The sequence below is a fragment of the Chiloscyllium plagiosum genome, chromosome 13, assembly GCF_004010195.1.
Source record: "Chiloscyllium plagiosum isolate BGI_BamShark_2017 chromosome 13, ASM401019v2, whole genome shotgun sequence".
Taxonomy (NCBI): Eukaryota; Metazoa; Chordata; class Chondrichthyes; order Orectolobiformes; family Hemiscylliidae; genus Chiloscyllium; species Chiloscyllium plagiosum.
In genome coordinates, this window is record NC_057722.1 from 60015950 (window position 1) to 60029936 (window position 13987).

The window sequence follows — 13987 nt, forward strand, 5'->3', positions numbered from 1 at the left end:
CGTTTCGGGTTCGGTGACCCTTCCTGAGAACCGTTCTGCGGAATGTCACCAGAACCGAAACGTTATCTCTGATTTTTCTGCACAGATGCTACCAGACCCGCTGAGCTTTTCTCGCAACTTCGGTTTTTGTTCCTGATTGACAGCATCTGCAGTTCTTTCGGTTTTTATTCGGTATTCAGTCTCCTGTTGGTCACTGTTCACGGTGAGCACTGAAGGATGCACTTCGTTTAAGACTGTTTCGCAAGAGACCGAGAAATAACTCGACTTCAGGTGGGTTTATCGCAGTCTCCAGCTAACATGCTCTTACAGAACCTAAAAACACCATTTCCCGGAGTTCGCGCTGCGTCCGACACCATTTCAATGGCATAAGTTTCCTGAAACATATTTTAAACAGTGTCATTGAATGTAAATTATTGTGATATTTTGAAAAGTTGCAATTGCAAGGCACGCTGAAAATTAACCGTCGCAAATTATTCAAGTTTCTAATTGAACATAAATTAATTTGCAACTTGAAACTCTGAGAAGAGGAATTTCCGATTGATTCTCGCGGGAGGGAATGGAAACTTTAGATCTTCTTCCCAAATCTGTTTCCATTGGGAATTTGTAGGCGCGGCTTGATACCGTGACAAATACAGGCTGAATGGCAGTGCTAGATGAGATTGAGGGAGAAAACAGTGAGATGTGTGAAATGGACAAAGATTGGGATGAACCGCTGCAGGTTGAACGTACCAAAGGCTTTCTCTTGCGCTTCTACTTGAAAGGATATTTGGAATTTATACTAGAACCTCAAATTCTACATCTGAAATTCCTCCAATAAAGAGAAAGGGAGCCCTGTACGACTGTGTGTTATTGGGAGACAGCATTATGAGGTAATGAAAATGATAGAAATTCATTCCCAAATCATAGCAATTGAAGGAAGTGTTCAACAAAAAAATCTTGTGAGAGTTCAGTGTCCAAAGCTAACGGTAAATGTCAGTTCTTATTGGAGATTTCAACAATCAGCCGTATTTCAACTCAACACTAATAATCACAATTGCCGTCAGTGAAGAAAATACCCACTGATCAGATTCTTACAAACTTGATAAGCTCATGGCCCAGTCTTTTGACCAATGCGATCGCACTCCGGGAATAATATCCAAACGCTGGGTGCGTGAATGAAAGACTTAAACACAGAGGCAAGCAGCTGTGAAACAATCAATTATGAAGCTGCAAATAATTTGTGGACAAAGAGAGAATGAGGAGTTGATGTATCTGCTTTACTCAGTGCGGATGAGAGACTTAAACATAGAATTTTGGCTCGTTTGTCGCCGTGGTAATTACCATCTCTCCGGGCCACGAGATACGGGTAGTTGCCGCAGAATTGCAGAGATGAATAATAACATATTTGAGCAGGTTAATTGAAAAAAACAACATACACTATGTCTGTTACCGAAATGTTAAAATGCACAGTGGACGAGTAAATCAGAATTAAGGTCGCTTTGAAATTTGTCGAAATTTGACGAGTGATTGGAACTTGTCAGTCAAGATCTCCGCTCGTTTTTCCGTCCCGTTCATTTGTGTGGGTGAAGGATAAAGCTTGAAAAGCCGCTCCAGCTTCATGGTCACGCGTTCCCGCCTCCCCGCCCAACACAAAAATTGACTTTCCCTCCGCTACACCAGAAAGTCTATGGCGGTGTTTGAGCATTGCACAGCAAATCCGAAAAGGCGTAATTCTCACAATGTTCGGCTCGGGATATATTTAATCTGAGAACAGCGATTCTATTGCAGGGAGCAGCGACTGTCCTTTTCCTGGGTCCAGAATGGACAGCAAAAGCTCGCGATCAAGAATATATTGCAAATTAAATGGAATAATAATACTTATAATTTTGATGTCTATGTACAATAAAATTGAGAGATTGGAAAATGGGCAGCCAGCTCGCTACATACCCACAAAGTTCAGGGTAGATATAACGTCACAATCCTACCACATCATTTTTGGAAAAGTTGTCAGTATTTTTAAGACATAGTCATAAAATTTTACTGCACGGAAAGAGGCTTTTAGGAGCGTCCGTTATCAAGCACTTAATTATTCTACTCCCATTTTTCCAGCACTTGACCCCTAGCCTTGTCAGCTATGACATTCAAGTGTTCATCCAAAGAGTTGTTACATGCTCTAATGGTTCCTGTTTCTGCGATCCCTTCAGGTAGTGAGTTCCTGACGCCCAGAACCCTGTCGATGAGAAAGGTCTATCTTAATCCTTGGTTTGATTTTGTGTTTTCTGCCAGTCCTCTTTGTTTTCCTTCTTTTCTTTTTAAAGCAGCTCCAGCACTTTCCAAACGGCCCGAGGACTTAGAAGTTTTATTTGTTTTATCAGTGTCAATAAAATGCAGTGACTGGTGGCGAGTTATCATGGCGATTTGGGCATAAGGTGTAACTTTGTGAAAATTAAAAGTCAAATAGTATTTACTGTGGAAAGGGACATGGAAGATATAGAATGTAGGGAAATAGATGGTGACATCTTAAAAAATGTCCATATTACAGAGGACGAAGTGCTGGATGTCTTGAAATGCATAAAAGAGGATACATCCCCAATCCCTGATCAGGTGTACCCTGGAACTCTGTGAGAAGCTAGGGAAGTAATTGCTGGGCATCTTGCTGAGATATTTGTATCATCAAAAGTCACAGGTGAGGTGCCAGAAGACTGGAGGTTGGCAAACGTGGTGCCACTGATTAAGAAAGGTGGGAAGGACAAGCCAGGGAGCGATAGACCAGAGAGCCCAACTTCAGTGGTGGACAAGTTTTTGGAGGGAACCCTGAGGGACAGGATGTACATGTACAGTATTTAGAAAGGCACTAACTAATTAGGGATAGTCAACATGGCTTTGGGTGCAGGAAATCATGTCTCACAAACATGTTTAAGGTTTTTGAAGGAGTAACAAAGAGGATTGATAAGGGCAGAGTGATAGACATGATCTATATGGACTTCAGTTAGGCTTTTGACAAGGTTCCCAATGGTTAGATCTCATGGAATATAGAGAACTAGCCAATTGGATACAGAACTGGCTCAAAGGTAGAAGACAGAGTGTGTTGGTGGAGGTTTGTTTTTCAGAATGGAAGCCTGTGACCAGTGGAGTGCCACAAGGATCGGAACTGGGTCCACCACTTTTTGACATTTATATAAATGATTTGGATGTGAGCATAAGAGGTATGGTGAGTGAGTTTGTAGGTAACATCAAAATTGGAGGTGTAATGGACAGCGAAGAAGGTTACATCAGATTACAATGGGATCTTGATCAGATGGGCCAATGGGCTGTGGGGTGGCAGATGGAGTTTAATTTAGATAAATGTGAGGTGCTGCGTTTTTGGGAAAGCACATGTTAGCAGGACTTATGCACTTAATGCTAAGGTCCTAGGGAGTGTTGCTGAATAAAGAGACCTTGGAATGCAGGTTCATAGCTTCTTGAAAGTAGAGCCATAGGTAGATAGGATAGTGAAGAAGGTGTTTGGTATGTTTTCCTTTATTGATCAGAGTATTGAGTTACAGGAGTTGGGAGGTCATGTTGCAGCTGTACAGGACATTGGTTAGGCCACTTTTGAAATATTGTATGCAATTCTGGTCTCCTTGCTATCCAAAGGATGTTGTGAAATTTGAATGGGTTGAGAAAAGATTTACAAGGATGTTGCCAGGGTTGGAGGATTTGAGGTATAGGGAGAGTTTGAATATGCTGGGGCTGTTTTCCCTGGAGCATCGGAGATTGAGGGGTGACCTTATAGAGGTTTAAAAAAATCATGAGAGGTTGGATAGGATAAATAGAAAAAACCTTTTCCCTGGGGTGGGGAAGTCCAGAACTGGAGGGCATAGATTTAGGGTGAGAGAGGAAAGATATAAAAGAAAACTAAGGGGCAATGTTTTCACTCAGAGGGTGGTACATGCATGGAATGAGCTGCCTGGGGAAGTAGTGGAGGCTGGTACAATTGGAACTTTTAAAAGTCAATGAGATGGATGTATGAATAGGAAGCGTTTGGAGGGATATGGGCTGGCAGATGGGACGAGGTTGCGTTAGGGCATCTGGTTGGCATGGATGAGTCAGACTGAAGGGGTTGTTTCCATGCTGTGCATCGCCATGACTCTATAACTCTAGAATGAAATGCTAGATACAGTTATTGAAAGTAAATATGTGGCTACTTTGCTATCTGGTCCAATGAGGTAAGTAATGTTTCATAAAGAATATGTTAGATTTGTCTTCATTTACTAAGCACTCGAAATTTTAGTGTTACCCAAAGAACAAAGAACAAAGAAAATTTATAGCCCAGGAACAGGCCCTTCAGTCCTCCAAGCCTGAGCTGATCCAAATTTACTGTCTAAACATGTCGGTCAATTCCTAAGCATCTGTATCCCTCTGCTCCCCACCTATTCATGCATCTGTCCAGACACATCTTAACTGAATCTACCGTGCCTGCCTCTACCGCCTCTGCTGGCAACGCATTCCAGACACTCACCACCCTCTGTGTGAAGTACTTGCCGCGTGTATCCCCCTTAAACTTTCCACCTCTCACCGCCCTCTGGATGCAATTCAGTTAATTAACAAGATCCCAAAGAATGTTAAAAATATATTTTCAGTCAGTTAAACCTTCACTCTTTGGTTCCACATATATTATGATGGGAGATTATGAGAACAATTTCAGACCTTTGGACTAATTTGGAAAGGATTACCTGAATTGCTCTTTGAAAGATCTTCCAGTAACGAATATTCTCTTGTGTTGCAACATTCTATAATTTTATTAACTTTAGGAGCATTTCTTTGATTTTCAAGTGTTCATGTTTAAACATGTCATGCAACGAAACATGCATTGCAGATACTAACAATCTTTTCCCCTTTTGCATTTCAGCCTCAACAGTTCAACCTTCTAGTGCAACCACATCAGTTGAAATTGTGAATACAAAAGGTAAACATTTTCTGCATTCAGAGCTAAATTCAAAAGTATTACATTTAACGGGGATAAAAACGAATCTTTTGCATCAAAATAACAAGTAGGACTTGTAAGATTATAGTCACCCATCCCATTCTCCAAACAAATGCACACCATCCACTCTGACCATTCATAAATGCTCTCGTATGCTTTTATAAACATTTAAAATAAATGGAAATTACTCATCAAATAATAGAACAGAGTGATTCCTCTGTTTTCTGAAATATATCCTCCCATGAATGTTGTGCCTCCTGATACACACACTCGGGATGAACAGTTCTGTGGGTCATCTCGTTGAAGAAGCTTTTAGATTGCAACTAATGTTCACTATGATCCTGGATACTTTACAACATACAACATTACTTTATAGCACTGTCCATTACCAAGGAGTAGATGGGATACATATATTTTCACCAAATATGGGCCATGATTAAGATCTGGCCTTCATAACAAAGTCCAGATTTGGTATGATCACATTACTGAAATGTCAAGAAATAATATAATGTCGGACATAATTTATTGCTGAGAGAGTCTTTGGCCTCTTGAACATGAAAATGGTGGGGTGGAAGCTTAAAGAAACAAAATGCATTACAGCCTCAAAAAACAACAACTACTTTTTAAGTTGGATGCAGGTAGTCACACATAAACTGCATAGTGGTAGGATATACACTTTAAAATTTTATGAAGCTGGGTCATATTTTGTTTGGTTTATGAAGTGCAATGTAACGAACAGCTGGAATGCCTTGGGCTTTTAAACACACAGGATAGATATCAATAGAACTAATTGCTGTGACTCTGAGTTCTAAAACAATTTGAAGTATTTTTTTAACTTTCCTGAGCACTTTACTAATAGACAAAGAAAGTATGGTGCAATGACAAAGAACGAAGAACAAATAAAATAGCAACACAGGGACAGGGCCGTCGGTCATCCAAGTTTACACCAATTGACATCCTCAATCTAAATTTGCTGCCTATTTTCTAATGGTTTATATCCCTCTGCTCCTTGCCCATTCATGTATTTGTCTAGCTGCATCTTAAATGGTGCTATCGTGCCCACCTCTACTGCCTCCTCTAGCAACACATTTCAGACACCCACACCCTCTGCAAAAGGAAGTATCCATGCATATCTCCCCTAACTTTTCCCCTCTCACTTTGAACTCATGACTCCTAGTATTGACTCCCCCACTCTGGGGAAAAAGTTTCTTGCTATTCACCCTGTCTATACCTCTCATGATGTTATAGCCCTCAATAAGGTCCCCCCTCCCCACCCCTACCCTCTGTCTTTCTAGTGAAAATAATCCTTATCTACTGACCCTCTCTTCATAGCTAGTGCCCTTCATACCAGGTAACATCCTGGTGAACCTCCACTGCACCCTCTCCAAAACATCCACATCCATTTGGTAACATGCCAACCAGAATTGTATGCAGTATTCCAAATGTGGCGGAACCAAAGTAGTATACAACTGTAACATGACCTGCCAACTCTTGTACTCATGCCATATACCTCCTTGATCGTTCTATTGTCCTGCATTGCCACCTTCAGGGAACAATGGACCTGAACACCTGGATCTGTCTGTACATCAATTTTCCTCAGAACTTTTCGATTTACGGTATAGTTTGCTCTTGAATTTTATCTTCCAAAATGTATTATCTCGCATTTGCCAGAATAGTACTCCATCTGCCATTTCTCGGCCCAACTCTCCAATCTATTTATATTCTGCTGCATTCTTTGACAGTCCCCTTCACTATATGCTACTCCATCAATCTTCGTGTCATCTGAAAACCTGCTAATCAGACCACCTACACCTTCCTCCAAATCATTTGTGCATATCACAAACAACAGTGGTCCCGGCACAGATGTCTGTGCTAAACCACTGGTCACACATCTCTAATTTGAGAAGCTCCTTCCACTATTACTCTCTGTCTCCTGTTGCCAGCCAGTTCTCTCTCCATCTAGCTGCTACACCCTGAGTCCCATGTGACTTCACCTTCTCCATCAGCCTACCATGGAGAACCTTATCAAGTGCCTTATTGAAGTCCATGTATATGACACCGACAGCCCTTCCCTCATCAATCAACTTTATTACTTCCTCAAAGAATTCTATTAAGTGGGTACAACATTACTTTCCCTGCACAAAGCCATGTTGCCTATCACTGGTAAGCCCATTTTCTTCCAAATGGGAATAGATCGCATCCCTCAGTATCTTCTCCAGCAGCTTCCCTACCACTAACATCAGGCTCACCAGTCTATAGTTACCTGGATTATCCCTGCTACCCTTCTTAAACAAGGGGGCAACATTAACAATTCTCGAGTCCACCAGGACCTCACCCATGTTCAAGGATGCTGCAAAGATATCTCTCACTCTAACAGTATGACATCTTATAACAGGCTCAAAAAAAATCATTCACAACCATGAAGGAAAATGTGTGCTGAATGCATTCATGAACTCTCAGGCATCCTGATAGTAAGCCAGCATGAATTTTTATCTGCATTGTAATAATTAAGAGTGGCCTCAAAACGTTCAACTTTTTTTTTGTCACAGCATTGATTTCAAAGCAATGTAACAGAGTTTTGGTGCCTTATAGTACTACAGTGCAGAAAGAGGCCCTTTAGCCCACTGTGGCTATTTGGCCATCAAGCACCAATCTACTCTATTCCTTTTCCCAGCACTTGGCCTGACGACTTGTGCACATTGTATGGCATTTCAAGTGTTCATGAAGATATATTTCAAATAACATAATGATTCCCCTGTCTAACATCCTTTTCAACAGTGAATTCTCGATAGGTGAAAGTGAGGACTGCAGATGCTGGAGTCCAGAATTTTGTGCTGATAAAGCACAGCCAGTCAGGCAGCATCGAAGGAGCAGGAAAATTAACATTTTGGGCAAAAGCCCTTCATCAGGAAGTCGATTTTCCTGCTCCTCCGATGCTACCTGATCTGCTGTGCTTTTCTAGCACCACACTCTCGACAGTGAATTCTGGATGCCCACCACCCTCTGGGTGAAAAATATTTTCCATAAATCCACCTTATCCATGTTACATCTGGAATAAGGGGTAAAATTATTCCCATCTGCCCTGCGGTGCCATGTGTAACTTTGCAGGTATCACTGGGATGACCACCCCTCCTTAACAGCTGTAAAGAAAACAACTCTGGCCTAACCAGCCTCTTTTCAAAGCGAAATCATTCCAGCTCTGGAAACATCCTGGATTTGTAATCATCATGAAATAGCGCCAATTATACGAAGTATCATGTCAAGAATTGTTCACAAACCTTCAGCAATTAAAGAAATGACTATAAATGTTTTCCAAACTGTTCACAATTTCTTCTCCTGCCTTTCAATGTGACTGTGATCGAGCTGGAGCACTTTATACCCTTAGTGTCCAATCTGTGTGAGATTTCACAATAGCAAATTAGGCCTTTCGGCCCATCGTGTACCTGTTGCCAAAGATCCATTGATTCTAATTCAATTTTTAATCACTTGATCCGTATTCTTGTATGTTGTCATTTCATTTGGTGAAAAAAATGTTGTCTCAGTAATTCTGCTATAACACAAACACGCAGTGGGATTTATTAGAGATCGAGCGAGAGTGGTCAAACCAAAATATGTGTGCACAGCAGCACTTTGAAATATATGACGATAATACTTTTATAAATCTGTGAATCAGTATAAAGGTCAAGTCGCTATGGATCCTACAACTGCTCTCTCAATGGAGACCGACGGCTGGTAGCGGTTTAACCTGAGGGTTACACGTCTCCGATGAGGCGTGAGTTTGAGAATGAGAATCGTTCATATTAACCTGAGCCAATGCAGGAATCAAACCGCACCATCACCCTGCATCGCAAACCAGGGGTCCAACCATCGGAGCTAACAAACTCCGATGAATCAGTGCTGTTATTGTGCTAAATTATAACATGGTTTATAATTATCCCAGGACACTTAGTTCAGTTCATTTGGGAAGCGTTTTGCAAAATTAATGTTTCTTCCCTTTGGATTTTAACAGAGTTCATAAGTCCCATGTTGGTGGGGCCATATGCACCATGTGTTGGAAATTTGGTGGTTTATTACCGAGGTCAGTGGAACTCCGTTTGTAGTAGCCTGTGGGATTCGGCTAATGGAAAGATTGTCTGCAAGCAAATTGGCTGCGGTTCTTATCACACAACGTCTACAAATCCCATTACACAAGAAACAGGACCTATGTTACTGGATAAGATTCAGTGCAAAGGAACAGAATCTTCATTGTCGGAGTGTGCACTCAATTCTTCCGGCCAGCAGAAGTGCGAAACTGGGACGAGTGTACTCATTTTCTGCAAAGGTATTAATGTTGACTATTTCTGTCCGCATACTTTATTAGCTGACATGGGAATTAGTCAGGAAAGTGGGTGGCAATCTTTAACTTTGAGTGGAATCTTGTCGAGGCGCCTGGTATCTCAGCAGCCAACTGGCGAACGGAGAGATCAGCGCTCCGTCGTTCAGTCAAGGCGGAGGAACGACAGGCAGCGTTTGCTGGAAGACACCGGCAATTTACGAGTCTTCTCGAAAAGTTCGTCCACTTACTCCCCATCCCCAGCTGATGTTGAGTGAGTGATGGTGAGTTTCATTTTTGAACAGCTCCTGTGCATGGGGTGGGGATGTACAAGATGTAAAGAAGTAAGTTTCAGAATTTTAACCCACGACAGTGAAGATAATGCGACATAGTTCGAGGTCACGATAGCATATTCATGGGAGGCGAACATGTCATTGGTGATGTTGCCATGTATCTGTGGCCCTTCATCTATGTAGTAGCAGTTCAGGAAGAGATGGTTGTGCCATGGGGTGGTCGGCGGTATCCAGCGATAGGGTTAGGGTTAGCCTTCCAATGTTCAATGTTCTGATCCTACATCAAACTTTAATTGTCTTCTAATCATCCAACTCTTTCTAAACTCTTGAAGGTAGCACTGCCAGGAATGCCGCTTTGGTGTCAGGATGTTGGGTTGATTCCAATAGTGAGAGATGTGTCTGTTTGCTTCTACATTTCATTACTTCCCTTTTAAATTGTAAAAGCAAATAGCGATACACTAACTGAATAACTGACTATGCAACACACACACATATATATAGAGGATGTTGCAAATTATATCCCATAAAGTCTGAAAAAAGATCCGTTTCAGGAGGCTTAAATTTCTGTCCCATGTTTGCTGCTTATAGTGTCACGAATCAAACGTTGCCGATGCTTGCCCTATCCACCTGCGCTACACGAAAAGTTGGCGGGTTTAGCGTCAGGAAAGCGGACCACAGGTTCCTGCCTTTTGTTTCACAAATCTGTCAGCCCACCTCTACATTCAGCAAGGAAACTACGTGGTTCAACGGTTCACAAAATCTGGCTGTCCCTCTTAAAGGGAAGTGGAAAGGAAGAACAATGCTCACTGTTAAGTGATGGCAAACTCAACGCCAATGAAAACTGCTCAACAGAGATTCAAAATAGAAGTGAACTGGTTATATGTTCTTCCGGGACGCTGGGACATTGGGGTAAAGATGATGGATTCCACATCAACGAGAACTGGTCATTGCGCTTGCAGGGAGAGGTATCCAATGAGGATTTTTAAAATGTCACTTTCGTTGTTTAAAAGTCATTGATAAGGGCAAAGTTTCCTTATCTTTTTCAGTTCTGTGATCAGCCGCAGGTCTGATGCAGAGCTTTACAATCTCCACAAGGGCAAAAGACAGGTCCTGATTTACCACAACCAATTGACCCCTGTGGCATTCTCACCGATCTGATTCAGAGCAGCAATCCAGCCATCCGAACCAATCTTCCAAGGAGGTGGAGTTCACTTTTACAGACATATTGTAGCCTGGAGTGAGGGATAGTGATAGTTGAGGTTCTGATTTCTTTCCACTAGACAGCCAAACATGAACCTCTGCAACTCTTTCACTGCCTGACATTAACATACAATGGAAAGATTTGCAGGTGGATACTATCCCAGTTTGGCTGTTACAAACACACCTTCCACGTCCTTCACATACAATAACTGCTGTTCTGAAGCCAAGGCAAGTGGTGAAAGAACCAATGAAGGGGGAAATGTGTTGCTAACTGACATAATCACCACATGGAAATTCTCAATCATCACAAATAATTTGAAACTTTCATGGGGGACATGATTGAGATGTTTCAAATGATGAGGGGCATGGTTGGGGTCGACAGGAAGGAACATTTCCCCTTGAAAAAGGAATCAGTCATGAGGGAGCAGAGGTTTTAGGTAAAGGGCAGGAAGGGATATAAGGAAAACCTGTTTTATATTCAGAGCGTGTGGAAATCTGAAACTCACTGCTTGGTAGAGTGGTAGAGACAGAAACTCTCACAACATTGGAGAAATATTTAGAGTGCACTTGTGGCATATAAGTGATGGAAAATGGGATTAGAATAGTTAGGTGCATTCACTTTCAACTGGCATAGACTTGGTAGACTGTGACTATCCCTCTAACATTAGTCAACAGCAAATTCTCACGGTCAACTGGAATGAGCAATAAAAGCTGGCCTAGCCAATAATGTTGGCGTAGCATGAATGGAGAATAATAAGATCTGGAATTGTGTTCGAACCCAGATCGCCTGGTTCAGAAGGAGAGATGGTATCTCAAGAACAACATAAACTCCGAAGGGCAATTAGAGATGGGCAATAAATTGTGGGGTGGATATCAATAAACGGCCTACTTTAAGTGTGATGTGGAAGTGCTGGTGTTGGATTGGAATGGACAAGGTCAAAAGTCACATGACACCAGGTTATAGTTCAACAGATTTATTTGAAATCACAGGCTTTCTGAATGTCACCTGATGAAGGGGCAGCGCTCCAAAAGCTTGTGATTTCAAAAAAAACTGCTGCACTCTATCCTGGGTGGTGTGACTTTTGACTTTAACTCCTGCAGGTCATCTGCCAGAAACTGGATCCACACATCAAAATTAGTGCCACAAGATTTCTTATGATCTCATGCAGACAATCAGTCTTATTGAATGTATCTTAATTTCATTTGATGAGCTGGAGTCCCATCTTCAGACATTATAATGCCTCAGGGAGCTGGAATTGTTCTTGGGTAGTATGGTTCAATCTGAAGAAACACCAATATGACTAGTTCCATTTTTTTTCTGTGCTCAGTGATAGAAGAATATGAATGAAACATTTTAACAGAACCTTTGGTGTTGGTCCTTCTCCAAATAGCCTTGCATACTCCTGAACAAAGAGCAGTGTAATTACTACACAATCAGCTTCAGTAACTTGCTTTTTTAAAAAGGTTCAGAAACTCATTTCACAATCCTTGCTTGTTAAAACTTCCTTTTGCCATTGAGACCACAAACATACACAACAAGACAGCCTTTACATTCCTCTCAGTTTCCTGGAAACAAAGTAAGTGGGAAAATAACAAAGCTGGCAGTAATGATCATGGGGACATTGCAATACTGGAAGAAAGATGATATTGCTGGCGTTGGTCAGAAGATGCAGGTGTGGTGGTGGTATCAGAGTCAAGAGCTGGGTTACATTTTCTAGAGCTAAGCAAAAAATGTTTGCTGCAGTCTCCAGATCACTCGCTTGCAGACCAGTATCGATAAATTGGAAAAGAAATTGGTGCTTACGCCTGAAACATTGGTTGTCCTGCTCCGCAGATGCTGCCTGACTTACTGTGTATTTCCAGTGCCACACTTTCAACAATAACTTATTGGTGAGCATTTAATGTTGCTTCAGTCAAACTTCAAATGATTGAATACATCCTAGAAAAAAAACATCAGGGCTCATTTGTTTTCTTGCCAACATGTCCAATTTTGGCACATCAGAGTTAACATGATTAAACTGAAACTGCATTTTCTCCTCTGACAGTGGAACAAAATGTGATTCTCGAGGATGGAGATAGCCCTTGTGCTGGGAGAGTTCAAGCTGGCAGCTTTAATGCATGGGGTATCATCTGTGGTCGAAGGTGGGATATGAATGATGCTCGTGTATTGTGCAAATACCTCGGATGTGGTGATGCAGTATCAGCATCTGGGAATTCTCAATTTGGAGCTGGCAATTGGCCTGTGCTTAACTTTGAAATTGGCTGCAATGGCAGTGAGGAAGACCCCTGGAAGTGTGAATTGAAGCAGTTGGCTCACAATAACTGTTCCGGTGAAGTGGAAGGAGCTGGTGTCATTTGTTCAGGTAACTCTCCTGTCTGAAACAGTGAAAACCATGTGCTACCACTTTTTGAGATTGCACACAGTTTACATGAAAACGCAACATTATAAAATAACAAAAGTCATCTAAGTCAGATTGGAGGGTCCAGATTTGGAAATGAAATATAACTATTCTTAACATTTTACAGATGCAGACATTATGCATGTTACCTTTCACATGTAATTTGAAGCTAATGTCCTTCAATAGGAACATGAATAAGAGAGACAGCCTTTCATTAATTAAAACTAAAAGGGATTGGATACTACCACAAACTTGGCAGCAAAAGCCAGCATAATAAATAGTTTGAAAACACTTAAAAGCCACAAGAAATTGCAGTTAGAATACTTATGCAGAAATATGTGGAAAGTGAACAAACAGAGCAAATGATTCTTCCATCAAATAATAGTAAGTATAGGAGAGTAACTAGAAATTATGCATGTGAAGTCCATCCCAAGTATTTACAGTTGCACAGTACCCAGGCACAATTAACAACTGCCTTGCACAATTATCTCCAACAATTTCATGATTTAGTGACATTCAAATTATGGCACACATGCTCTCGTCCAAGGCAAATCCATTGCTCATACAATACTGAATCTGTATTCATCACCAGATTCTTGGAAGTTTTATTTTGTTGTTGGTGGTTTGGTATTGCTTTACATTCTGAGAGACATAAGACAATTCATAGTGTTGGTCTTATACTAAATGGTATGCTAGCTTTGAAACCAACTGAGGCAATCTATGTCTTTCCCCTGTTGTCATTGTATGCAGATGAGTGTTTGGAAAATTATATAAATATCGTGTCCTCACATTTGCAGAGGCCAAGATGTTTTTCTCAGTGTGGATTATGGAAAAATGC

At 41.3% G+C, this 13987-nt stretch overlaps 1 protein-coding gene across 1 annotated transcript; it reads left to right on the forward strand.

The window, feature by feature from the left end:
* The first annotated feature begins 640 nt into the window (after positions 1 to 640).
* On the forward strand, positions 641 to 13194 carry LOC122555634 (deleted in malignant brain tumors 1 protein-like). Its single transcript, XM_043701632.1, has 4 exons — positions 641 to 725; positions 4871 to 4927; positions 8955 to 9266; positions 12796 to 13194. Exons 1-4 carry the CDS (start codon positions 641 to 643, stop codon positions 13128 to 13130), a joined length of 789 nt encoding a protein of 262 aa, XP_043557567.1. The 3' UTR covers positions 13131 to 13194.
* The last annotated feature ends 793 nt before the right edge of the window (positions 13195 to 13987 follow it).

Coding starts and splice junctions, on each gene's coding strand:
- LOC122555634 (XM_043701632.1), top strand. CDS start 641: ATGGCAGTGCTAGATGAGATTGAGGGAGAAAACAGTGAGATGTGTGAA. Junction 4,928..8,954: donor TGAAATTGTGAATACAAAAG/GTAAACATTTTC, acceptor GGATTTTAACAG/AGTTCATAAGTCCCATGTTG. Junction 9,267..12,795: donor TGTACTCATTTTCTGCAAAG/GTATTAATGTTG, acceptor CTCCTCTGACAG/TGGAACAAAATGTGATTCTC.